This window comes from Pristiophorus japonicus, chromosome 14 (genome assembly GCF_044704955.1).
Source record: "Pristiophorus japonicus isolate sPriJap1 chromosome 14, sPriJap1.hap1, whole genome shotgun sequence".
In the NCBI taxonomy this organism is placed as follows: Eukaryota; Metazoa; Chordata; class Chondrichthyes; family Pristiophoridae; genus Pristiophorus; species Pristiophorus japonicus.
Genome location: NC_091990.1, coordinates 115,024,929 through 115,052,627, shown reverse-complemented (window position 1 = coordinate 115,052,627; position 27,699 = coordinate 115,024,929). Strand labels below are relative to the sequence as shown.

Here is a 27,699-nt window from a genome sequence, read left to right as displayed (position 1 = left end):
GCTATCCTTCATAAAAATGATCTTATCATAATCACTGAAGCTTGAGAGAAGCTGAGGGGCAGAAACGACATAATGGGAGACTTTTTGTGCGTCTGAAGTGGACGACGATGTGGAGCCGGGTCTCAAAACATTTATTATGCACCTTCGCTCTGTCCCAAGTAGCTAAGAGCTAACAGATAACGGGAGGAAATGAATGCGCCCTTTGTTGTATTGTTCAGGGTAGATGTTGTCGGATTGAAATGGAGAAATGCGCTCCCTTGTCACTTATCCTTTCCAGTGTTTTGTGAAGTAGACTCTCTTCCCATGGGGTAGAAGGCTGGTAATCCTTGAGCTGAAGCCTCAGTTACCCACTTGCAATTGTCTGTCTGGTGGATCGGGTGAAGTAGAGCTTCAGACCACTGCTTGAGACCTGGATTAAAACTATCACCCAAGCTTAGAAGAAGGGTGGTCTCCCCTTTCTCCGAAGGCCTCTTTGGGATCAGAAAGAGTACATGGGAACAGGAGTAGACAATTCAGCCCCTCAAGCCTGTTCCGCCATTCAGTGAGATCATGACTGACCTGTATCCTAATTCCATTTGGCTCCATCGCCCTTAATACCCTTGTCAAGCAAAAATCTATCGATCTCAAATGTAATTTTTTTTAAGTGAGCTTGCATCTACTGCTCTTTGTGGGAGCGAGTTCCACGCTTCTCCCATCCTTTGCATGAAGAAGTGTTTCCTAACTTATCTCCTCAACGGCCTGGCTTTGATTTGATGTCCCCTTGTCTTAGACTTCCCCCACCAGCAGAAAAAGTCGTGCGATGGTCTGTGCAAGGAATCTCTGCACTAATCGGACAGTTGGGTGTGGAACACGTGTGGAGACCCAACACTGCTTATTCACCAGCCCTACAACCCTCCAGGATCTCTGCGTTCCTCCATCTCTGGCCCTTTGGACATCGCCCAATACTTTCGCTCCACCATTGGTGTCCGTGCCTTCAGCTGCTTGGCCCCTAAGCTCTGGAACTCCCTCCCCAAACCTCACCACCTCTCTACTTCTCTCACCTCTTTTAAGATGCTCCTTAAAACCTACTTCTTTGACCAAGCTTTTGGTCATCTGCCCTAATATCTCCTTATCTGACTCAGTGTCAAATTTTGAGGATATTGGTGAAACAGTTGGGTTTTTACGGGAAAACTGACTTACGGCTATGTCATTGTAGAAACACTGTGGGTATTAAAAGCCTCCCTCTGCTATTTTGACAGGGCAATAACTTGCATAATCTTAGGGTTGTGAATCTTTGGAATTCTCTACCCCAGGGGGCTGTGGAGGCTCAGTCAAGGCTAAGATCAATAGATTTTTGAACTCTAGGGGCATCAAGGGATATGGGGATAGTGCACGAAAGTGGAGTTGAGGTCGAAGATCAATCATGATCTCATTGAATGGTGGAGCAGGCTCGAGGGACTGAATGGCCTACTCCTGCTCCTATTTCTTATGTTCTTAGGTGTATTTTAACAGGGTTGATGCCTCTGTTTTTGAAACGGGGGGAGGAATTTGATGTGAGTGTGTTGAGCATTCAAACAGTAACATCACCGATTGATATTTCTACCCTTGCTGGTAGCTTCTTGCCTGATTTGTAGTTACCTACATTGGCTCCCTGTCTGCCCATGTCTCAGCTTTAAAACTCTCATCCTTGATTTCAAATCCCTCCATGGCCTCGCCCCTCCCTATCTCTGTAACCTCCTCCAGCCTCACAACCCCGCCGAGATGTCTGCGCTCCTCTAATTCTGGCCACTTGCCTTCAGCTGCCTCGGCCCCAAGCTCTGGAATTCCCTCCGTAAACCTCTCCACCTCTCTACCTCTCTCTCTCCTTAAAGATGCTCTTTTAAACCTTCCTCTTTGACCAAACTTTCGCTCATCTGCTCTAATATTTCCTTATGTGGCTCAGTGTCACATTTTGTTCGATAACGCTCCTGTGAAGTGCCTTGGGACATTTTACTACATTAAAGGCGCTGTATAAATGCAAGTTGTTGTTGTTGTAGTTCTCTTTCCTCTTCTTGATTCCGCACTGTGTACAAGAATCTACAGTACATCAGGGCACAATTTCTCATTAACACCTGGGCACAGGCAAACAACAACATCAGCAACTTGCATTTATATAGCACCTTCAACGTAGAAAAATGTTCCAAGGCGCTTCACAAAACAAAATTTGACACCAAGCCGCATAAGGAGCTATTAGGGCAGAAGCTTTGTCAAAGAGGTAGGTTTTAAGGAGCGGCAGAGAGGTTTAGGGAGGGAGTTTCAGAGCTTAGGGCCCAGGCAGGTGAAAGCACGGCCACCAATGGTCGAGCGATTATAATCAGGGAATGTGCAAAGAGGCCAGAACCAGGTGAGGTGGAAAAGCACACTACTGTAACACACCCCACCCACTGTTCCTACATGCCCTCGTCTCGTGAGATGCTTTACACCCAAGCACTGAAAAGGAAAATCTCCCCCCACACATTACCCCCAATCCCAGTAAAACTATCCTGGTCGAACAGGCAGGTTTGCAATTATTCTTTTATGCTCACGAACGAAGGCCTTTATCACTCCTTCAATGTCTGTGCGATAAAAGCCTTCAGTACTGTTAGTGAAACAATGGGAATGCACCAATGAGTGGTGGGTAATGCTGTGTAATGTGGTGTTGGCTGTTAATCCCATTCCTTTGTAGGTGACGAGCTGTATTTGTTCTTGCCAAAAAACAACGCTATTATACCTGTTGTCTTGTTGCCAGTCGCCCATTGCAGGTTGTGTGAAATTTGTGCAGATGGTTAAACACGATACAATAGAAGATCTTCCTGCAAACAGGAGCGACTGGTTTCTTCAGTTATATAGAAGTCTTCTCTTCACTCAGTTATCTGCTAGCATTTTCACCAGTGGCTGGAATGTGCTGTAGGCTTCTTATGATTTCCAATTCTTTATCAACAAAATTGTGAGTAGGGCAATGGCGTTCTCCATCTATTTCGTAGAATCATAGAAATTTACATTTCGGCCCATCGTGTCCGTTTGTTGTTTAAAATCATGTAAAGGGTTTATATAGCACCTTTCACCACCTCAGGATGTTCCAAACCGCTTTACAGCCAATGAAGTACTTTTTGAAGTGTAGTCACTGCTGTAATGTAAAAGCCATCCCTCAGTTTTTGAAATTCTGGAACCACGGCAGCTAAATTGTGCACAGCAAGCTCCCGCAAACTGCAATGTGATAATGACCAGATCATCTGTTTTAGTGATGTTTATTGAGAGATAAATAATAGCCCAGGACACTGGGGAAAACTCTCCCTGCTCTTCTTCGAAATGGAGCCATGGGATATTATATGTCCACCCGAGGGGGCAGACGGGACCTCGGTTTAACGGCACCTCCGACAGTCCAGCGTTCCCTCGGTACTGCACTGGGAGTACCCAGCTTAGATTTTGTGCTCAAGTCTCTGGTGTGTGGGACTCGAACCCACAACGTTCTGACTTCGAGGTGAGAGAGAGGGCTACCCACTGAGCCATGGCTGACAAAAAGCCAGGGTCTCACTGTAGTTCCGTAGAGACCCTTAAATGTGGGCGGTAAGCTTTTTGTTCTGTGTAACATCTATGGTGTGATTTTTTTTCCAACAAAACTTTAGAAGCGGCAATTAAAAAAATTAAATTATTTGTCTGCAGCCTGTCCTGCTGAGAGAATGGAATCACATATTGACATATTTAAAAGTAATTTTCGATTGCACTCAAACGTGGTCCGAACAATCCACCTCGAGAGCGGGAAATGTAATTTATTTGCAATAATTGTATTTTTCCTTCTTGCTGCTCAATACACAGTAAGCTGATTTTAACCTTCCATTTCCTTTTTGATTAGCGAAAAAGTGCCACATAAATTGATCTGTGATGCACACAGGGGATATTCCAGAATTTCAAAAACTGAGGGATGGCTTTTCTTATTGAATTGTGAACTATTACGCCAGCTTTAGCTGTAGTTTCAGGCTACTCCAGCATCTCGCAAAAAGAAGTGAAGTCTATAACTTGTTTATTAAGGGAAAGTATTGAGGTTATTTTTTTAATCGTATTTGGCCTTTAAGTGGCTGAGCGTGTAATATACTGCCCGTCTCCATATTATTAACCCCTTCGGGTACAGGAACGATAGAAAGGTCCTCACAATTGCCAAAGAGAATTCCCTCAGAAATAAGCTCACTGGGAACACGGAGACAGGAGGAGACCATTCAGCCCCTAGAGCCTGTTCTGCCATTCAGTTGGATCGTGGCTGATCTGTACCTTAGCTCCATTTATCTGCCTTGGTTCCATAGCCTTTAATACCCTTACCTAACAAAATTAATCTCAGTTTTGAAATTTTCAATTGACCCCCAGCCTCGACAGCTTTTCGGGGGAGATAGTTCCAGATTTCCACTACCCTTTGTGTGAAGAAGTGCTTCCTGACATCACCTAGTTCTGATTTTACAGTTATGCCCCCTTATTATAGATTCCTCCCACCAGAGGAAATAGTTTCTCTCTACCTACCCTATCAACTCCTTTAATCATCTTAAATACTTCCGACCACATATCCCACGCTATTACTATTTCCACCTCTGGAACATCGTCCGACTCCCCCATTTCCTCAGCTCATCCACTGCTGAAACTCTCATCCTTGCCTTTGTTACCTCCAGTCTTGACTATTCCAACGCACTCCTGGCTGGCCTCCCATGTTCTACTCTAGGTAAACTGGAGGTCATCCAAAACTCGGCTGCCCGCGTCCTAACTCGCACCAAGTCCTGCTCGTCCAGCAGCCCTGCACTCGCTGACCTACATTGGCTCCTTGTTTTCAAATCCCTCCATGGTCTCACCCCTCCCTATTTCTGTAATCTCCTTTATCCCCACAACCCTCCAAGATCTCTGTGCTCCTCTAATTCTGGCCTCTTGATAATGCTTGATTTTAATCACTCCACCATCAGTGGCCGTGCCTTCAGCTGTTAAGGCTTTAATTTCTGGAACTCCCTGCCTAAACTTCTCCATCTCTCTTTCCTCCTTTAAGATGCTCCTTAAAACCTACTTCTTTGACCAAGCTTTTGGTCATCTGCCTTAATTTCCCCTTGCGTGACTCGGTGTCAAATTTTGCTTTATAACACTGCTGTGAAGCACCTTGGGACGGTTTATTCCGTTAAAGGTGCTATATAAATACAGGTTGTTACTGTTGTTCGGTTAGCTCACCCCTTAATCTTCTACACTCCAGGAAATACAAGCCCAGTCTGTAACCTGACCTCATAATTTAACCCTTTTAGCCCCGGTATCATTTAGGTGAATCTGGGCTGCTCCTGCTCCGTCAATATCTCCTTTCTGAGGTGCGGGGCCTAGAATGGAATGCTCTAAATGGGATATAACCAGAGAGTTATATAACTGCAACATAACTTCCGCCCCTTTGTACTCTAGGCCTCCTGAGATAAAGGCAAATTAAAAAGGCCTTTTAAATTATTTTTTCATTTTAATTATTCATTAGTATCTTTTGATGTTGCATTTTTATCTGACTGTTCAAGTACGGCAGCCAAGCTGGGTTCAGTGATGATCTTGGTCAGACCAGTTGGGCCAAGGCTAGCTTTAAATGCCTGCAGATTACACAGGACAGTCCCCTCAACAATGAGCTTCATTCCTTTTGGAACTGGCTTTGATCTGATGATTCCAAAGAGGACCCCGTTCGTGGGTACTAAAGCTGACTTGCTCAGCAAAAGGAGTGAGGTCGATTGACCCATTGCCACAATAGGGTATGGTCATGTAGTTGTTATGGTAACGGACTAGCAACTATTGGTTGTTTGTTCATAATCCCAAATTTCAAATTCAATAAGTGTCAGATTTGGCTCAATGGGTAGTACTCTCGCCTCTGAGTCAGAAGTTTGTGGGTTCAAGTCCCACTCCACGAGCCTAAAGCATGTAAATCTAGATTAACACCCCCACTGCAGTGCTGAGGGAGAGCTGCACAGTCAAAGGTGCCGTCTTTCAGATGAGACATTAAACCGATGTCCCGTCTGCTCCCTTGGGTGGGTGTAAAATATCCCAGGGCACTATTTTGAAGAAGAGCTGGGGAGTTATCCCCGGTGTCCTGGCCAATATTTATCCCTCAATCAACATAACAAAAATAGATTATCTGGTCATTATCGCGTTGCTGTTTCTGGGAGCTTGCTGTGTGCAAATTGGCTGCTGTGTCTCATATACTTCAACAGTGACTACACACTTTACAGCCAATGAAGTACTTTTGAATTGTAGTCACTATGCTATTATTGACAAGAACTGAGAATTATTTTCACAGTAAGAGGCAACATTAAGTAATAATCTCAAGGCAAATGATGAAGTCCATGGTGGTCTCACTTGTAATTGTGTGGGGTTCTTCAACACATTGCAGGGCCTTTAAGGTTTACACCCACGTCAGTAGTCACGTGATTATCGGGCCACCTCAACAGCGGTTGGAAGGAATGGACCTGTCTATGGAGGATCAATCTCACCTAACCCTTAGACAGCAATCGCTCGTATGGTCAATATCTGAGTCATTTTAGCATCGACGGACAAGAACATCTCTTCAGTGAGCAAGACGACCATAGCATCTCTTTGATCATAGAATCATAGTAAAATACAGCACAAACGGAGGCCATTTGGCCCATTGTGCTGGTTCTGTGAAAGAGCTTCCAACTCTCCCCTGTCTGTTGCCCAGAGCATTGCAAAATTTTCCCCTTTAAGTATTTATCCATTTCCTTTTCGAAAGTTACTATTGAATCTGCTTCCATCAACATTTCAGGCAGTGCGTTCCAGATCACAATAACTTGCTACGTTTAAAAAAAAATCTTGTCTCTGGTTCCTTTGCCGACTACCTTAAATCTGTGTCCTCTGGTTACCGACCCTTCTGCCACTGGAAACGGTTTCTCCTTATTTACTCTATCAAAACCCTTCATGATTTTGAACACATCTTATCAAATCTCCCCTTAACCATCTCTGCTCTGAGGAGAACAACCCCAGCTTCTCTACTCTTATTATCTGTTCTCGGGATGTGGGTGACGCTGGCAAGATTGCATTGATTGCACTCAGTTGCCCCGAGTAGGTGGTAGGACAACTGAGTGACATTCTGAGATACGTCAAAAGGTACATCATAGGCAGTCCCTCGAAATCGAAGTAGACTTACTTCCACTCTAAAAGTGAGTTCTCAGGTGACTGAACAGTCCAATACTGGAATGACAGTCTCTGTCACAGGTGGGGCAGGTAGTGGTTGAAGGAAAGGGTGGGTGGGACTGGTTTGCCGCACGCTCCTTCCGCTGCCTGAGCTTGGTTTCTGCATGCTCTCGGTGATGAGACTCGAGGTGCTCAGCGCTCTCCCAGATGCTCTTCATCCACTTAGGGCGGTCTTTGGCCAGGGACTCCCAGGTGTCGGTGTGGATGTTGCACTTTATCAAGGAGGCTTTGAAGGTGTCCTTGAAACGTTTCCTCTGCCCACCTGGGGCTCACTTGCCGTGCAGGAGATCCGAGTAGAGCTCGGAACGATATGGCCCACCCAATGGAGCTGGTCGAGTGGGGTCAATGCTTCGATGCTGGGGATTGTGGCCTGGTCGAGAACACTGACGTTGATGCGTTTATCCTCCCAGGGGATTTGCAGGATCTTGCGGAGACATCGTTGGTGGTATTTCTCCGTGATTTGAGGTGTCTACTGTATATGGTCCACGTCTTTGAGCCATACAGGAGGGTGGGTATCACTACAGCCCTGAAGGTATATAGAACCAATCGGATAGCCAATTGGAGTCAAATGAAGGCCTGATGGGGTAAAGATGGCAGATTCCCTTCCCTAAAGGACATTGGAGAACCAGTTAATATTTTACCACCACCAGGAAAAGGTGGGATAGATCCCAGTGCGCCCTTGTAGCGGTCAACTACCCTCACCCAGGGCCTCTCTTGGTTCCAACACATTTGTGGGAGGTGCTATATAAATACAGGAATTTCTAATAGAGAAGCAAGGATTGTTCTCCTTGAAGCACATAGAAATGTGCAGAACCATGCACTGTCCTATAACTGTGATGTTTAGAATATTAGCGGGGTTTGATTGGGCTGGATTTTTGGCTTTGATGATTTCGGGGCAGAAAAGTTTGCACCCGGGAACAGTTTGCGCCTCAGTCAGTAACATTGGGCAGCTGGGCCCTGCGTCAGGGGGCGTAGCACTAAGGGAGGCGTTGTATACCTCTCTTCAGAGTTAGCATGGGAAACTCCCGAGCTAAAGAGCTGGGCCGGGAGCGCTCCGAGAGGCGCCTAGGGGAGAAAAAAAACTTTTAAAAACGACAAAAACATGGCCAATACATAGCCCAGTCCACCGTATAAATCGCAAAAAAATTAAAAGAAAAAACAATCACTTACCTCAGGTGTCCATTGCATCCCTCTCTGCAGTCGGTGTCGTGGGACCGCCCCATTTCCTGCGGTGCGCGCTGCGGGGCGGACGGGTCGGGCGGCCGTCAAAACTCACGCCGGTGTCGCAACCAGGGGCGTTGCACACCGGGTGCAGCTCTTCCGGACGGTGCTGCTCCGCGCCACTGCGAGACCGGCCCGGAAAACCTCCACAGGGCGCTGGAGGCTGACTCCCCGGCCAGAAGAGCTCACCGCCGCCATTACCGCCACTCCGGGGGGGAAAACGGAGCGCAGAGGACCGGAAAATCCATTCCCAAGTGCTTTAATTTTGCACGGGTTCCACTGAAAATGTCCTCGCTCAAACATTAAAAAAATTTGATAATAGTTATAAATAATTCTACATTTTGTCACTCATTGAACAACAGTGTGATTGCAGCAAACTATATTAAGTTACTGTGAAATCCCCATGTAGCAATACAATTCTACCTTTTCTATATTGCATTAGTGAGCCTGCCAATATGCTGTTTCCAGATTTAAGAATTCCCCTGGCCAATAATTCAGAAAGTATCTCAGTTTAAGCTTCCTCGCTTCCATTTTCTCCGGCTAGTGATTCATTTATATGGACTTTTTTAATAATTCAGAACAAGACCTTGAGAGAATTTGAGAGTGCTGGCCAAGTGAGCCCGGAGAGGCGAAAGGCACAAATCTGTGGCTACTCACAGCAGCGGCAAACCCGATGGATGGAAGCTTTATCTCTGATGGTCGATGTGTTGCACTTCGTGCTGAGGACAGGGCAGTTTAGACATTTTGAGGGTGAAATTACCCCTTTTTGAGAGGCCTGTAAGTGGATCCGGTGCGGGGGGGGTGGTGTGGGGGGGCGCTAATGGGGCACAAGACACTTTTCACATGAGTAGGGGGGGTGGGAGAGGGGGAGGGCACGCTACCACCTCCCGTGTCGCGCCCCCCCCCCCCCCCCATTCATTGCCGTGCGCAGCGACCCCTCAGCCACGCAAGGGAAATTTCCCCGTGGCTCACGAGGCCGGCGTGAGCGGGTGTCAGGGCCAGCACCGTGGGTCGCGAAGCTGACTGACACCCACTCGCGGGGCGGAAGTTAATGGTGAGGTCGCCAGCGCCCCGTTAGTTTTTTTGCCGACTCCCGGGTTGGCTAGGCTATTATTCCGTGGTCCGCCATCGTGCAGCCCGGCGCCAGCGGGGGCCATCGGACGCCTTGCAGAGTGCGCAGCGGCCCTCTCCTTTAAGCGAAGACCGGGGGGGTGGGGGGGGTGCTAAACACGATGGCGTAGCGTTGCACAACATCGTTAGCACCACAGGAACTGCCCCTCAAGGAAGTGGAGCGCACGAGTTTGGGCTCCACTTCCTTTGAAGGGCTGTAAGCTCAATTCAGTGGCCAGGCAGGACTTCTGCGCCGGGCACAGAAGTCCCATCCCGAGTGGGTTGCCGCCCTCAATCGGGTTGCTGGGAAATGTTCATTTAACTGGGATAATCGCACAAAGGCAGAGTAGGAAGGAGAGAAGTTGCAGCCATATAGTGCGTCAACACGTGTCCAGGGTGTTCTAAAGTGCGCGACATCCAGTGAATTACTTTAGAAGTGTCGTCACTCGAGGCCATTCAGCAATTCAGTGCTCCCAGCAGACATGGGTGTTCATGACGAATGTATCAAGTAATCCTCTCCGCCTCTCTACCACTTCTCTCCTTTAAGACGCACCTTAAAACCGACAGTTTTGACCAAAAGACATACTTGCATTTATATAGTGCCTTTACCGACCTCAGGACGGCCCAAAGCATTTTGCAGCCAATGAAGTACTGTTTTGAAGTGTAGTCACTGTTGTAATGTGGGAAACACGGCAGCCAATTTGCACACAGCAAGCTCCCACAAACAACAATGTGATAAGGACCAGATAATTTTTTTTAGTGATGTTGGTTGAGATATAAATATTAACCAGGACACTGGGGAGAACTCCCCTGCTCTTCTTCAAAATAGTGCCGTGGGATCTTTTTCGCCCACCTGAGCGAGAATACAGGACCTCGGTTTAACATCTCGTCCGAAAGACGGCGCCTCTGACAGTGCAGCACTCCCTCAGCATGGCAAGATTTTTGTGCCCAAAACCAAACATTTGGGCATCCGTCAGAATATCTCCTCATGTGGCTTGGTGTGAAATTTGGTCTGATAATCGCTCCTGTGAAGCGCCTTGGGATGATTTATTACGTTAAAGACGCTATATAAATTCAAGTTGTTGTTGTATCTGGAGATATTGCAGAGAGTCGGACTCACTGGGTATACCTATTTCCTCTGGTGGGAGAGTCCAGAACAAGGGGGTATAATCTTAAAATTAGAGTCAGGCCGTTCAGGAGTGATGTCAGGAAACACTTATTCACATGAACGATAGTGGGAATCTGGAACTCTCTCTCCCAAAATGCTGTTGAGGCTGGGGTGGTTAATTGAAAATTTCAAAGCTGAGCATCCTCCTCGCAGCTCACACCGCCACCCAGTTTAGTATCATCTGCAAACTTGGAGATATTACACTCAATTCCTTCATCTAAATCATTGATGTACATTGTAAATAGCTGGGGTCCCAGCACTGAGCCCTGCGGCACCCCACTAGTCACTGCCTGCCACTCTGAGAAGGACCCGTTTATCCCGAGTCTCTGTTTCCTGTCTGCCAACCAGTTCTCTATTCAAGTCAATACATTATCCCCAATACCATGTGCTTTAATTTTGCACATTAATCTCTTGTGTGGGACCTTGTCAAAAGCCTTTTGGAAGTCCAAATGCACCACATCCACTAGTTTTCCCTTCTTCACTCTACTAGTTACATCCTCAAAAAATTCTAGAAGATTTGCCAAGCATCATTTCCCTTTCGTAAACCCATGCTGATTTGGACTGATCCTGTCACTGCTTTCCAAATGCGCTGCTATTTCATCTTTAATAATTGATTCCAACATTTTCCCCACTACTGATGTTAGGCTAATCGGTCTATAATTCCCCGTTTTCTCTCTCCCTCCTTTTTTAAAAAGTGGTGTTACATTAGCTACCCAAAGTCCATAGGAACTGATCCAGAGTCGATAGACTGTTGGAAAATGATCACCAATCCACTATTTCTAGGGCCACTTCCTTAATTACTCTGGGATGCAGACTATCAGGCCCTGGGGATTTATCTGCCTTCAACCCCATCAATTTCCCGAACACAATTTCCTGACTAATAAGGATTTCCTTCAGTTCCTCCTTCTCGCTAGACCCTCGGTCCCCTAGTATTTTCAGAAGGTTATATGTGTCTTCCTTCGTGAAGACAGAACTAAAGTATTTGTTCAATTGGTCTGCCATTTCTTTGTTCCTCATTATAAATTCACCTGATTCTGACTGCAAGGGACCTACGTTTGTCTTCACTAATCTTTTTCTCTTCACATATCTATAGAAGCTTTTGCAATCAGTTTTTATGTTCCCTGCAAGCTTCCTCTCATACTCTATTTTCCCCCTCCTAATTAAACTCTTTGTCCTCTGCTGAATTCTAAATTTCTCCCAGTCCTCAGGTTTGCTGCTTTTTCTGGCCAATTTATATGGCTCTTCCTTGGATTTAACACTATCCCTAATTTCCCTTGTTAGCCACGGTTGAGCCACCTTCCCTGTTTTATTTTTACTCCAGACAGGAATGTACATCCATGAAGTTCATCCATGTGATCTTTAAATGTTTGCCATTGCCTATCCACTGTCAACCCTTTAAATATCATTCGCCAGTCTATTCTAGCCAATTCATGCCTCATACCATCAAAGTTACCTTTCCTTAAGTTCAGGACCCTAGTCTCTGAATTAACTGTGTCACTCTCCATCTTAATAAAGAATTCTACCATATTATGGTCACTCTTCCCAAGAGGCCTCGCACAACAAGATTGCTAATTAGTCCTTTCTCATTACACATTACCCAGTCCTCATCCTTCTTGACTTGTCTGCAGCCTTTGACACAGTTGACCACTCCATCCTTCTCCAATGCCTCTCCACCGATGTCCAGCTGGGTGGGACTGCATTCACCTGGTTCCATTCTTAGCTATCTAATCGTAGCCAAAGAATCACCTGCAATGGCTTCTCTTCCGCACCCACTCGTTACCTCTGGGTCCTCTGGGGTCCCCCAAGGATCTATCATTGGCTACTCCAACATTCTGTCCCTTGGCGACATCATCCAAAAACACAGTGTCAGTTTCCACGTCTACGCTGACGACACCCAGCTCTACCTCACTGCCACTTCTCCCGGCCCTTCCACTGTCTCTAAGTTGTCAGATTGCTTGTCCGACATCCAGTTCTGGATGAGCAGAAATTTTTTCCAATTAAATATTGGGGAGACCGAAGCCACTGTCTTTGGTCCCCGCCACAAACTCCGTTCCGAAGCCACTGACTCCATCCCTCTCCCTAATATCTGTCTGAGGCTGAAACTCACTGTTCACAACCTTGGTGTCATATTTGACCCTGAAATGAGCTTCCGACCACATATTCGTGGCATAACTAAGGCCACCTATTTCCACCTCCGGAACATCGCCCGTCGCTGCCTTTGCTTTAGCTCGTCCGCTGCTGAAACCCTCATAAAAGCCTTTGTTATCTCTCGATTTGAATATTCCAACAAACCCCTGGCTGGCCTCCCACGTTCTAACCTACGTTAACCTGAGGTCATCCAAAACTCGGCTGCCCGTTTCCTAACTCGCACAAAGTCTCGTTCACCCATCACCCCTGTGCTCGCTGACCTACATTGGCTCCCAGTTAAACAACGTCTTGATTTCCAAATTCTCATCCTTGTTTACAAATCCCTCCATGGCCTCGCCCCTTCCTATCTCTGTAATCTCCTCCAGCCTCATAAGCCTCCTTAGATTTCTGCGCTCCTCTAATTCTGCCCCCTTGAACATTCCTGACTTTAATCGCTCAGTCATTGGTGGCCGTGCTTTCTATTGCCTAGGCCCTAAGCTCTGGAACTCCCTCCCTAAACCTCTCTGCCTCTCTACCTCTCTTTCCTCCTTCAAGATGCTCCTTAAAATCAAACTCTTTGACCAAGCTTTTGATCACTTGCGCTAATTTCTCCTAATGTGGCTCGGTGTCAAATTTTTTGTCTCATAATACCCCTGTGAAGCGTGTTAGAACATTTTACTATGTTAAAGGCACTATATAAATACAAGTTGTTGTTGTTGTCATTGTGGTACTGACTGCATGTGTCTCTGGATATTACAAACAAAAGGGAATTTCTCTCTCCGTGCTCTGGGTTGAATACGCCGATGTAAGCTTTCTAATCTCGGTCTCGGTCACTACCACAGGACTGGACTCCGACTGTCCTGAATGCAGCCTAGTATTACCCGGAGTTCCCCTCTGATGTCTGAGTGCTCCTGTCTGTAAAGGATGATGCTATCAGTAGAAATGTTTTCATTGGCAGGGGTTCAAACTTAATATTGCTTCACTGTGGGTTGCATAATTTCAGTAGAAGGGTTGCCCTTTGCTACCTTGTAAGTAATTAAACCGTTTCTTGGTAGCTGCGCTTGTGACCGAGCCAAGACTTCAGATGAAAGGCAGTTGTAAGGAAGTTTGGTTTGAATTTTCAGTAATTAGATTATTTTTTTTAAAACAATAACCGCTTTCAGAATGACAGCGCAATGCTCTCGTTGGCGGAAATGAGGCATGGATGCTCTCGGGCGCTCTGCTCCGCACATTTAAGGGCCGCTTTTCTGAATGTGTTGACCTCCCCTGGCACGTGCCATACCCCGCGGGAGTGCATGTCAGAACATCGCTGGCATTTCCCTGCCGATCGTGGGGAGAGAACGTTGTGGGAACATAAAAACATAATAAATAGGAGCAGGAGTCGGCCATTTGGCCCCTTGAGCCTGCACCGCCATTCAATACGATCATGGCTGATCTGATCATGGGCCTCAACTCCACTTCCCTGCCCGCTCCCCATAACCCTTCATTCCCTTACCACTCAAAAATCTGTCTATCTCCACCGTAAATATATTCAATGACCCAGCCTCCACAGCTCTCTGGGGCAGAGAATTCCACAGATTCACGATCCTCTGAGAGAAAAAATTCCTCCTCATCTCAGTTCTAAATGGGCGACCCCTTATTCTGAAACTATACTCCCTAGTTCTAGATTCCCCCATGAAGGGGAACATCCTCTCTGCTTCCACCTTGTCGAAACCCCTCAGTACCTTATATGTTTCAAGAAGGTCACCTCTCATTCTTCTAAATTCCAATGAGTATAGGCCCAACCTGCTCAACCTTTCTTCATAAGTCAACCCCCTCATCTCAGGAATCAACCTGAAGAAGGGAAGCGCACCTGCAATTGTCTGCTGTGTGCTGCCAGTGGCTGAGACTCTGCACCGGGTGAGCGAATTCTGAACACTGGACTGCAGCCGTTACTGCAACCTTTGTTAACTGCTGGTGCTGATCAATGGCGATATAATCAGCAGCACTTAACCGCCAAAGGCTCGGATGAATTACACCAATTACCGCGGGGTACGGTAACATAGTGGTTATGTTACTGGACTGGTCATCCAGTAGGCCTGGTCTAACAATCTGGAGATGTGAGTTCAAATCCCACCACTGAATTTAAATTCAGTTAATTAAATAAACCTGGCATTAAAAAGCTAGTATGGTGACCATGAAACTACCAGATTGCTGTAAAAACCCATCTGGGTCACTAATGTCCTTCAGGGAAGGAAATCTGCCGTCCTCACCCAGTCTGGTCTATATGTGACTCCAGGCCCTCAGCAATGTGGTTGACTCTTAACTGCCCTCTGAAGTGGCCGAGCGAGACACGCAGTTGTCAAGAAGGCGGCTCACCATCTCGAGGGCAATAAGGAATCGTCAATAAATGTTGGTCTTGCCAGCGACGCCCACATCCCCATAACGAATAAAAAAAAACGTAGGCTTTTCTGTGGTAATAACTGGGGATTTCATAGAATCCTAGAAATTTACGGCACGGGAGGAGGCCATTTCGGCCCATCGTGTCCACTTCGGCCAACAAAGAGCTATCCAGCCTAATCCCACTTTCCAGCTCTTGGTCCATAGCCCTGTAGGTTACGGCATTTCAAGTGCACATCCAAGTATTTTTAAATGTGGTGAGGGTTTCTGCCTCTACCACCCTTTCAGGCAGTGAGTTCCAGACCCCCACCACCCTCTGGGTGAAGACATTTCCCTTCAAATCTCTTCTAAACAGCATATTGACTGCTAAACAGACATCATGGCCCTGAAAAACGAATTTTAATTTTGTGTATAGTCAAATTTCTCCATAATGATGAAAATTACAATTTTTAAGAAACATAAAAATTATTGTGATTATTTGTTTGTGATATTTCAGGTTTACCTTGTCTCCATGTGAGAGCCCTGATCTTTTTTTGGCTCTGTAACATTTTTAAAAAGTCAGAATAAAAGCTTCTCAATTCCTCGTTCCCTGTCTGGGGCCTGGATATAGTGGGTAGCAAGGGCCTATTTCCCTTGGTGGAGGGGTCAATTACGAGGGGGCATAGTTTTAAGGTGGTTGGTGGAAGTTTCAGAGGGGATTTGAGGGGGGGGCTTCTTCACACAGAGGGTTGTGAGGGTCTGGAGCTCACTGCCTGGAAGGGTGGTGGATGCAGAAACCCTCACCACATTTAAAAGGTGCTTGGATGGGAACTTGAAGTACAGTAACCTGCAGGGTTACGGACCTTGAGCTGGTAATTGGGATTAGACTGGATAACCTCTTGTTGGATGGTAAGTACTTCAGGGAATCGAATATAGCCAGGGTGATTTCCTGGACTAGGTTCGATCGTCTGGATGGGCCGGAGAGGAATTTTCCCAGATTTTATTTCCCCAATTAGCCTCGTTTTTTATCTCATTTTTGTCTCTCCCAGGAGGTCACATGGCTCCGGTTAGATTGGAGTGTAAGGGGTATCGCAGTTGTGTGGATCGGACTGGTTGGGCTTGGTGCTCTTTGCCTTTCCGCCATTGTTCATTGTTCATAGGTTTATATGTAACCTTCAGGACTGCTGAACGAGGCCCGTGCGGTTCTTTGTCGGCCGGCACGGACACGATGGGCCGAAATGGCCTCCTTCTGCGCTGTAAATTTCTATGTTTCTATGTCTGTCAGAATTCTGTAATGTGATTGGCTGCTCAGACAGCTTGTTGATGTTACAGCAGCTCACACTGTAGAATTCCCACTAAACTTACACTGATCTCAATTGCACGTCGGAAAAGCCGAACTTCTCGCCACAGCGATCACGTGATCTTTGTGGGAAGCTTACTTCAAGGCCAATGATGAACACCTATGTCTCGGTGCTGACTGCAAATTCCAGGCCAATATGTGCACCAATATCGGTGCCCAAAGACTGCGCCTGAATGTGCTTCCATTCTGTGCCCCAAAACTTGTTGATGTGTTTCTTGCATTGTTTGTTGTACCTATCGTGTATCGTGTTCAGTTTGTCAAGAATTGATATTAATGCCCTTGGCTTAAGCTGCTCGTTTCAGCTGTGGCTCAGTGGGTAACACTCTCACCTCTGAGTCAGAAGGTTGTGGGTTCAAATCCCACTCCAGGGACTTGAGCACATCAATTTAGACTGACACTCCCAGTGCAGTGCTGAGGGAGTGCCGCATTGTTGGAGGTGCTGTCTTTCGGATGAGACGTTAAAATGAGGCCCCGTCTGCTCTCGCAAGTGGATGTAATAGATCTCATGGCACTATTTCAAAGAAGAGCAGATGAGTTATCCCCGATGTCCTGGCCAATATTTATCCCTCAACCAACATAAAAACAGATTATCTGGTCAATGTGGGAGCTTGCTGTGCACAAATTGGCTGCTGCGTTTCCCACATTACAAATGTACTTCATTGGCTGTAAAGCGCTTTGAGACATCCGGTGGTTATGAAAGGTGCTATATAAATGCAAGTCTTCTGAGATGCTCACGCTAAATTAATGGTGAGCCAGGTCAAAATCAAATATCTACTTCTTAAAGTGTCAACATCACCACTATGGCTGTTTGTGGGATCTGTGCACAAATTGGCAATTGTATTGGCTGACGTTACCATAGTTCAAAGGTCATTTACTGACGGTGTCGTGCTTTGGGACATCCTTTGGTTCACCATCCATTTTGCCCACCATCCATTTTGCCCACACTTTACCTTGGGATGCTTTTTGTGAGTAATCTGCATGAGATTCTATCTTTGGTGCTCAAAAGGCTAGAGGAAACCTTGTACAAAAAGTATTATTGGCTAGAAATTCAGTTGGAGGGCTCCGAAAGCACTAATATCACCCTGGCGCTAAATTTAGCGATGGAAGATTTTTAGCGCTGGGCCTAGCAAAATTCAGTTTTTGTACCCTGAGAGTGGAGCAGAGCGTTACGGGAGGCGTTCCACACTTATGTTAGGGCGCTAGGCTGGGTGAGCAACTGAATATCCCGAACTAAAGAGCTGGCTTCGTAGCATCCTAAGGTTAGCCTCCTTACAACAACAAAACATCAGAACAAAATTCACAAAAAATCATTCACTATACATGACTCACCCCACATAAAGTTAAATCGCAACAAAAAATTCCAAAAATCAATCACGCTTACCTGATGCAGTTTTGCTTTCCCTTAGCGCCCCAGGACAGCTCTGCACGCCAGGCTTTCTCCGGCAAGGTCACCGTGGGGCGCTAAAGGGCGGCGATCAAACCAAAGTTTGCTTCTGTGTCGATCCCGGGGGCGTTGCACACCGACGCTACGCTCCCGGTCGATACTCCTCAGCGGCGCCGGTATCGGCACGCTGAAGTTGCCGAGCGGCGCTACTGCCGATGCTCGCTGGTGCTAACCCTTTCGCACCCATCGCGGGGCGTGGCGCTATCCAACCGGATTTTTCACCCATATGTTTAATTGCGGTTATATAAGCAGCTATGGTGCATGAAGTAAAGAGTTAAAGTACAACGATTAGACTTAAAGCTCAGTAAAATAAGAGCGAGATGCAACCTGTCTACAAGGCTTCGAGGTGATCGATCTCGAACGGCCTCATGAGAACACTTGTGCGTGCCCAGTTCTGCTCCGAGAACATTACACCACTACGCTTTACATCGGCCTTGAAAAGATTAAATCACTCATCATGTTCTGGGAACTTGATTTCAATGCTCCCCCATGCCCAGCAGCCTGCTCACAACTCCCGCACGGTTGCTGTGCTGTGATCCCGTAAACATTAGACAACCACAGTAGACTCACCGTCTCCTGACGTAGGTGTACAGGGGCAGTTAGACAAGAACAACTTTGAGTCCAAAAGGCCTATTCTACTGAAAGGCCCTTTCTCACATATTTCCACAAACACAGGTGCAGTATGCGCCTATAAGCATGCTGGTTGTTGTCCTGAGTACCAGATCAAAGGTTATATAAACAACACCTTCTTCCTTCCTTCTCCTGTGTCACTAATTACTATTGACTGTAATCACTACACAATCTCCAAGTGACTACAAGGAACAGGCCTATTATGAAGATAACGCAGTGTATCTGGGTTTTTTTTGCCTCTCCTAGGAGATCACATGGTTTCGGGTGGGGTGGAGAGTGTATATGTTGTGATACACAGTATCGCAATTGTGTGGGACAGGCTCGATGGACCACAGGGTCTTTACCTGTCCGTCATTGTTCGTATCTTCGTATGTAACATTTTCCCACCATCCATTTCTAATTTGGTTCCAAGTGGAATAAGGGGGCAGAGGACTAACGCTCATCGTTAAGTCTCGTCCTTGACCTCTTCCCAACTAAGATGTACAGTTTTTTAAAATTTCCTCTCCTTTGCTGAAGGTGTTGACTCTTTGCAGTGGGAAAGTGCCCAGCTGTCCCTCAGTGCCCACCCAAGTACCTCTGAGTCAGAAGGCTGTGGGGTTCAAGTCCCACTCTCGAGACTTGATCATATAATTCAGGCTGGCACTCCAGTGCAGTGCTGAGGGAACGCTGCACTGTCAGAGGTGCCGTCTTTCGGAAGAGACATTAAACGGAGGCTCCATCTGCCCTCTCAGGTGGACATAAAAGATCCCACGGCATTATTTCAATGAAGAGCAGGGGAGTTACCCCCGGTGTCCTGGACAATATTTAATCCTTAACCAACATCACCTAAGAACAGAACATCCTGGAAATACTCAATAGGTCAGGCAGCATCTGTGTAGATGGGAAACAGAGTTAACGTTTCAGGTCGTTGATCATTCTCCGAACGCAATTAATGATCTGGTCATTATCACATTGCTATTTGTGGGAGCTTGCTGTGCGCAAATTGGCTGCTGCGTTTCCTACATTACAACAGTGACTACACTCCAAAATGTATTTCATTGGCTGTAAAGCGCTTTGGGACATCCTGAGGTTGTGAAAGGCGCTATATAAATGCAAGTTCTTTTCTTTCTATCCTTCATGTCGATTCTTGTACATCTAATGAGGACTTTTGAAAAACATTAGACCCCACAAATTAGGTAACACTGCTAATGCTAGTCTTGTGTCCCCCTGCCCCCGCCCCCGCTCCATCACTATTTCCTCCACCCCTCCCCCACGTCCCCCGACCTTTCCTTAAAGAGATATCCACAGCTCTGATCCCTCTTTAGTTCTCCACGGTGTCTTTGAGAGTGCTGGGATTTGTAAATCTTTAAGCCTTTCTTGTAGTTACAACGAGTTCCACTGGGGCTGAAGAACTTTGAATGTCTTGATGTCCGCTAGTGCAAAATTACACACTGGCAGCTCGGGAAGATTTATCCTCGGTGGAAGATTTATCCTCGGGCCTCTGTGACCAAAACCCACCCACGTCTCGAGAACTCCCTCAAGGTGCAGACTTGGAGGGATACCAAGCTTCCTGGGGCTTGACGTTGGAGTCTCAGTCGGTGCAAAGCTCGCCCAGCACAGGTCTCCCCACCCATTAACAAAAAAGGATGAGTTTGGGTTGCCAATTCTGGTTGGACGTATTCCTGAAGCTTTCATCACATGACCTCCTGCCTCCAACCTCCACGCCCAGTCAAGCAGCCTTTATAGTAAAAGGGAATATTATTTGAATGGGGAGAAATTACAACATGTCCTTGTGCATGAATCCCAAAAGGTTAGTTTGCAGGTGCAGCAGGTAATCAGGAAGGCAAATGGAATATTGGCCTTCATTGCGAGAGGGATGGAGTACAAAAGCAGGGAGGTCTTGCTGAAACTGTATAAGGTATTGGTAAGGCCGCACCTGGAGTACTGCGTGCAGTTTTGGTCACCTTACTTAAGGAAGGATATACTAGCTTTGGAAGGGGTACAGAGACGATTCACTAGGCTGATTCCAGAAATGAGGGGGTTACCTTATGATGATAGATTGAGTAGACTGGGTCTTTACTCCTTGGAGTTCAGAAGGATGAGGGGTGATCTTATAGAGACATTTAAAATCATGAAAGGGATAGACAAGATAGAGGCAGAGAGATTGTTTCCATTGGTGGAGGAGACTAGAACTAGGGGGCACAGCCTCAAAATACGGAGGAGCCAATTTAAAACCGAGTTGAGAAAAAATTTCTTCTCCCAGAGGGTTGTGAATCTGTGGAATTCTCTGCCCAAGGAAGCTCATTGAATGTTTTCAAGTCAAAGATAGATAGATTTTTAACCAATAAGGGAATTAAGGGTTACGGGGAGAGGGCGGGTAAGTGGAGCTGAGTCCACGACCAGATCAGCCATGATCTTATTGAATGGCGGGGCAGGCTCGAGGGGCTCGATGGCCTACTCCTGTTCCTAATTCTTATGTTTCTTATGTTTCTTATTCCCATCTCAAGACTTTTTTTATACTGTGCACGATTTTGGTCTCCTGGCTCAACTGGTAGCCTCTGAGTCAGAAGGTTGTGGGTTCAAGTCCCATACCAGGAACTTGAGCACATCACTCTAGGCTGACACTCCCAGTGCAGTGCTGAGGGAATGCTACACTGTCGGAGGTGCCGTCTTTCGGATGCGACGTTAAACCGAGGCCCCGCCTGTTCTCTCGGGTGGATGTGAAAGATCCCTTGGCATTTTTCAAAGAAGAGCAGAGGAGTTCTCCCTGGTGTCCTGGCCAATATTTATCGCTCAATCAACAAAACATCTGGTCAATATCACTTTGCTGTTTGTGGGAGCTTGCTGTGCATTTGCCACATTTCCCACATTACAGCAGTGACTACACTCCAAAAGTACTTCATAGGCTGTAAAGCGTTTTGGGATGTCCAGTGGTCATGAAAGGCGCTATATAAATGCAAGCCTTCTGAGATGCTCACGCTAAATTGATGGTGAGCCAGGTCAAAATCAGATATCTATTTCCTAAATCCAAGTCTTTCCTTCTTTTACTTGCCTTAGAGGCAGTGTAATGAAGGCTCACTAGACTGATCCGTGGGATGAGAGAGGGTTGTCCTATGAGAAGGGATTGAGTAGATTTGATCTATACTGTCTGGAGTTTCGAAGAATGAGAGTCAATTTAATTGAAACTTTTAAAATTCTTCGAGAGTTTGACAGGGTAGATGCTAAGTGGTTGTTTCCCCTGGCTGGAGAGTTTACAACCAGGTGGCATAGTCTCAGGTTAAGGAGTCGGCCATTTAGGACTGAGATGAGGAGGAGTTTCTTCATCCAGCGAGTGGTGAATCTTTACCATTCTCTACCCCAGAGGGCTGTGGAGGCTCAGTCGTTGAAGATATTCAAGGCTGAGATCACTAGATTTTTGGATACTAAGGGAACCAATATGGAGCATAGGTTTTTAAGTAATTGGTAGGACGTTTAGAGGGGATTTGAGGGGAAATTTGTTCACCCAGAGGGTGGTGGGGATCTGGAACTCACTGCCTGAAAGGGTGTTGGAGGCAGAAACCCTCACCACATTTAAAAGGTACCTGGATGTGCACTTGAAGTGCCGTAACCTACAGGGCTATGAACCACGAGCTGGAAAGTGGGATTAGGCTGGATAGCTCTTTGTCAGCTGACATGGACACGATGGGCCGAAATGGCCTCCTTCAGTTCTGTAAATTCCTATGATTGCATGAGGGCGGGAAGGTGGAGTTGAGGTAGAAAATTTGCCATGATCACATTGAAAGGCGGAGCAGTCTCGAGGGGCCATATAGCATACTCCTGTTCCTATTACTCATGTTCTTATAACTAATAAATAATCGTGTTCAAATAAGATGAGAAAAAAATCGTACCTTTTTTTAATAAGGCCCCCATGATTTTCCTCCTCCCTCCCCCTCCAGCCCCTACTTGTTGCTCACAGCAGTGTCCAGGAGATTGATCTTTAATTGAGTACGGTAGTGTTGTGGTTATGTTACTGGACGAGTAATTCAGAGACGTGGACTAATAACCCAGAGAATGCGAGATCACAATCCCAACACGGCAATTTTTCTCAGTTTAAAAATTCTGGTGATTAACCTAATCATCAACCTAATTTACGGGTGATGGATTCAGTAACGTAAAAAAACCAGGAGCTGCCACTTGGGCGCTGGTCTCCTAGAAACCAAACTGAAACGAGGCTAATACGAAGTCACCCAGGATCACTGCAGTGCGAGTCGTGTTTTTCTGTTTCTGCTCAAGCTGCATCGCACAAGTTGAGTAACGTGGCTGATTTCAGCTGCTTTCCAAGATTTAGGTCGCCAGATCTCTCTGCTTCGAGCAATTTTACCAAGCCAGTTTAATTGCCCTCGGCCAATTGATCATTGTTTTTAAAAAAAATATATATGCAAGATGGGGAATGGAAGCTTCAGAAACTCACTGCGCAGAGCCACCTAGTGGCCAGACCCTGCAGTGCGCTGTGACGGTTGACATGACGAAATTGAATGGGAGCTGCCACCATTTTTTTTGTCACACCTTTCTGTCAAGGGGCTTGTGGGCGGGAAGTTAGGCACCCAACAGAAAGATTTTTAGTAACTAGATAGATTGGGGCTGTTTTTTTCCTCCTTACTCTCCCTTCAAAATAAACAGTGATAGAATATTTGACACTTCTTGAAACAGGGGACTCCAGTTATTTTTAAAGAGTGATTTATATTAACAACATGCCGCCTTTGAAGAATTATAGGGCAGAAACTGGAATTGAGGCATGACTCTGCTTGCACGGGGCGACTGCCAGGTTTCGGAATTGAGGCAATTTGCGCTTGGTCCTGAGGTCCAGTTATTGTACAAATGTTTAATTCCTTTGGGCATTATTTTAATACAGGCATGAACCCATTTCGTTAACTTGTTCGTATAAAAAACATTTCAAGTACACCTACCGCCCTGATCATTAACTATAATGTCTGCCTGTTTCCTTCAATCTTCCTGTTTTGATTTAAAACAAAATGTGTTTGTTGGAACAGTGGTCACAGATGACATCACTGGAACAATACAAGGCAAATTGAGTTAACATCACTGGAAATAAAAGAAAGATTGCATTTATATAGCACCTTTCACAAGATTAGGATATCCCAAAGCGCTTTGCAGCCAATGAAGTACGTTTCAAGTGTAGTCACTGTTGTAATGTAGGAAATGCGGCAACAAATTTTGCATAGCAAGCTCCCACGAGCAATATTGTGATAATGACCAGATCATCTGTTTTATTGGTTAAGGGATAAATATTAGCCCCAAGACACAAGGGAGAACTCCTGTGCTCTTCTTTTTAATAGTACCGTGGAATTTCTTACTGCCACCTGAGAGGGCAAACGGAGCCTCGTTCTCATCTGGAAGGCGGCACCTCCGACAGTACAGCACTCCCTCAGCTCAGCTCTGGAGCGTCAACTTGGATTTTATGCTCAAGTCTCTGGAGTGGAGCTTGAACCCATAACTTACTGACTCAGAGATCAGGGTGCGACCCACTGAGTCATGGCTGCTAGTATGCGCCGAATCGGGTTATGGTGCCATTTCAGACGATTGTTAATTCTGTGCCCTCCGAATGCCAGTCTTCTTAACTCATCCCGCCAGTTCTTTAATGACATCATCAGCACTTGCAATGACATAATCAGCATTCGCAATGACATCATCATCACGTGCAATTACATCATCAGCACGTGCAATTACATCATCCGCATATACACCGACATCATCAGCATGCGCAATTACATCAGCAAGCACTTGCAATGACATCAGCAGCACTCGCTAGTTAATCATAAAAAATTAAAGCTAGAAACAACACAAAAGGCAAGCTTAAGTTCATCAGGATTCTTTGTAACTGTGTGATCTTTCAAAAGAGTCCCTGATAATGAAGCTGCCTATTTAATAGCATTTAAATTCAGTTCTGTGCAAATCTGGGGGAATGGGGCACAGCACTGTTTGTTGAATAATGAAGTGAGATTAATTGTGCCTGAAGTAACCTTTGTTGTTATTGTGCCGGGTTCTGGCAGGCTGTACATTTTTGAAGCATTTCTCCTCTTGCCCTGTACGCACTCCTTGAGCATGTTCAACAAGGGAAGAAGGTTGTAATTAAGTGCTTAATTTGTAATTACAGGAAGCCTTCCCTATGAATATAAAATAGTCATCGCTGGAAACCATGAACTGACGTTTGATAAGGACTTCATTGCTGAGCTGGTGAAGCAGGACTACTACCGCTTCCCATCTGTCTCCAAGCTCAAGCCCGAGGACTTTGACAATGTCCAGTCACTCCTGACCAATTGTATTTACGTGCAAGACTCAGAGGTGACGGTGAAAGGCTTTCAGATATACGGCACACCGTGGTAAGTTTCAACTTGATTTTCAACTGGCTATGATAGGTCCCATTGAACGACCGGAAAGATTTGATTCCTCAATGATTCTTCAATAACTGTGCATCAAACGTGTATGTGTCGCGGCGAGGAGCTGTTTGGGAAGTTTTGTCGGCTGCACCGTATTCCAATTGGCTTCCCCGGCCCGATCAGGATTGTTTCATCGATGTAATGTATTTGCTGCATGGGTTCTTTGCTTAAGAATTCATAGCAATACATTGCTATTAAGCACTAGTTGGTTTATTAGCAAAAGGTTTAACAATCACACTACACATTACAGTTCATCGACCAGGCTCACAATCGCCTGCCTCGTCGTGGATCGCACCGAACCCAACTGTCTGGGGTTTTATTGAGTCTTGTGAACATCACGTGACTGGCCACTCCCAACTCAACAGCTCTACAACTATTTTAAAGTAACATTCAATCAAGTGCCTCTTTTAGTAAGGGCTCTGGAACCCACAAATTTCCAAATAAAACTTTAAAGGTAACTTAAATCAAATTAAAATTTGGTTGCTGGGGGTGATGATGCACTCCAGAGCCTCTTGTGGAAGACTGCGAGCGTACCGGTGGACACTGCGTGCTCCATCTCCAGGAACACCCTGGCGTGAACGTAACCGCCGAAGAGAGGCAGGCAGTCGGGCTGAATGACCCCCTCGACCGCCCTCTGCCTGGACCTGTTAATGGCCACCTCCTCCCTACGAGGAGGCCCACCGACCTGCCCGCTCCCTTCCGCACTGGTTGCCCACCAACAACTCTACAACTGTTTTGGTAGAAACTTTAAATCAAGTGGCCCCTTATTAAAGCGGCACTAGAACCAGCAAATTAAAACTTTTTAAGCAATAAATGGTCAAATTAAAATTTGGTTGCCAGGGGTGATAATGCACTCCAGTCCCTCCGATGCCCACTTCTCGCAGAAGGCCGCGAGTGTACCTGTGGACCAACAGCTCTACAAACCTGTGCATATTTACAGGTGCATACATTACAGTCGAGGTCCTGTTGATTGGGCCAGGTGCTCTCGCTGGACTATCGAGTCAGTGCTTTCTGGGGAGGTGAGCTGTCCATACTTTGGCTGTCAATGCGATTCTGACATAAACCACATCCCTGATGGGACCAACCTAATCATTCGAGGTTTCCGTTGCATTGTGGTTTTGGACGTTCAAATTTCGTCCGAGCCCAAAAGCAAAATTCGAGTTGCTTGAATCGTTGAGTGTATCACAAACAAAGTTTTTATTAACAAACAGTGCCAATAATTTATACAATAAAGTAAGAAAGACTTAGTACATAAGAACATAAGAATTAGGAGCAGGCTTTTCGGCCCGTCGAGCCTGCTCCGCCATTCAATAAGATCATGGCTGATTTTCTACTTCAACTCCACCTTCCCGCCCGATCCCCATAATGCCTTGTTTCCCTTAATATCCAAAAATCTATGGATTTCTGTCTTGAATATGCTCAACGACTGATAAGAACATAAGAAATAGAAGCAGAAGTAGGCCATACAGCCCCTCGAGCCCGTTCCACCATTTAATACGATCATGGCTGATCTGATCATGGACTCAGCTCCACTTCTCTGCCCACTCCCCATAACCCATTGTTCCCTTATCGGTTAAGACACTGTCTATCTCTATCTTAAATTTATTCAATGTCCCACCTTCCACAGCTCTCTGAGGCAGCGAATTCCACAGATTTACAAGCCTCTGAAAGAAGAAATTCCTCCTCGTCTCAGTTTTAAATAGACGGCCCCTTATTCTAAGATTATGCCCCTTAGTTCTAGTCTCCCCCATCAGTGGAAACATTCTCTCTGCATCCACCTTGTCAAGACCCCTCATAATCTTATACGTTTCTATAAGATCACCTCTCATTCTTCTGAATTCCAATGAGTAGAAGCCCAACCTACTCAACCTTTCCTCATAAGTCAACCCCCTCATCTCCGAAATCAACCTAGTGAACCTTCTCTGAACTGCCTCCAAAGCAAGTATATCCTTTCTTAAATATGGAAACCAAAACTGCACGCAATATTCTAGACGTGACCTCACCAATACCCTGTATAACTGTAGCAAGACTTCCCTGCTTTTATACTACATCCCCTTTGCAATAAAGGCCAAGATTCCATTGGCCTTTCTGATCACTTGCTGTACCTGCATACTAACCTTTTGTGTTTCATGCACAAGTACCCCCAGGTCCCGCTGTACTGCAGCACTTGGCAATTTTTCTCCATTTAAATAATAACTTGATCATCCACAGCACTCTGGAGAAGAGAATTCCAAATATTCACCAGCCTCTCATTGAAGAAATTTCTCCTCATCTTGGTCCTAAATGGCCGACCCTTTATTCTGAGACTGTGATCCCTGGTTCTAAGCCAGGGGAAACAGCCTCCCTGCATCTACCCTGTCAAGCCCTGTAATAATTTGCATTTATAAAGCACCTTTCACATCCTCAGGATGTCGCAAAGCACTTTACAGTCAATGAATTACTGTTTGAAGTGTAGTCACTTTTGTAGTGTAGGAAACGCGGCAGCCAAATTTCACGCTGCAAGCTCCCACAAACAGCAATGTGATAATGATCAGATAATCTGTATTTTGGGTGATGTTGGTTGAGGGATAAAGAAGGGAGAAATCACTTGCTCTTTGAAATAGTGGCCGTGGGACCTTTTACAGCCACCTGAGAGGGCAGACTTGGTTTAATGTCTCATCCGAAAGACGGC

At 46.0% G+C, this 27,699-nt stretch overlaps 1 protein-coding gene across 1 annotated transcript in view; it reads left to right on the top strand.

The window, feature by feature from the left end:
- LOC139279471 (metallophosphoesterase MPPED2) overlaps nt 1–27,699 on the top strand; it is a 221,330-nt gene that overhangs the window by 40,586 nt on the left and 153,045 nt on the right. Inside the window, exon 3 of the mRNA XM_070898601.1 lies at nt 24,746–24,971. Coding sequence (XP_070754702.1) covers nt 24,746–24,971 — 226 coding nt within the window. The remainder of the gene's footprint in view (nt 1–24,745; nt 24,972–27,699) is intronic.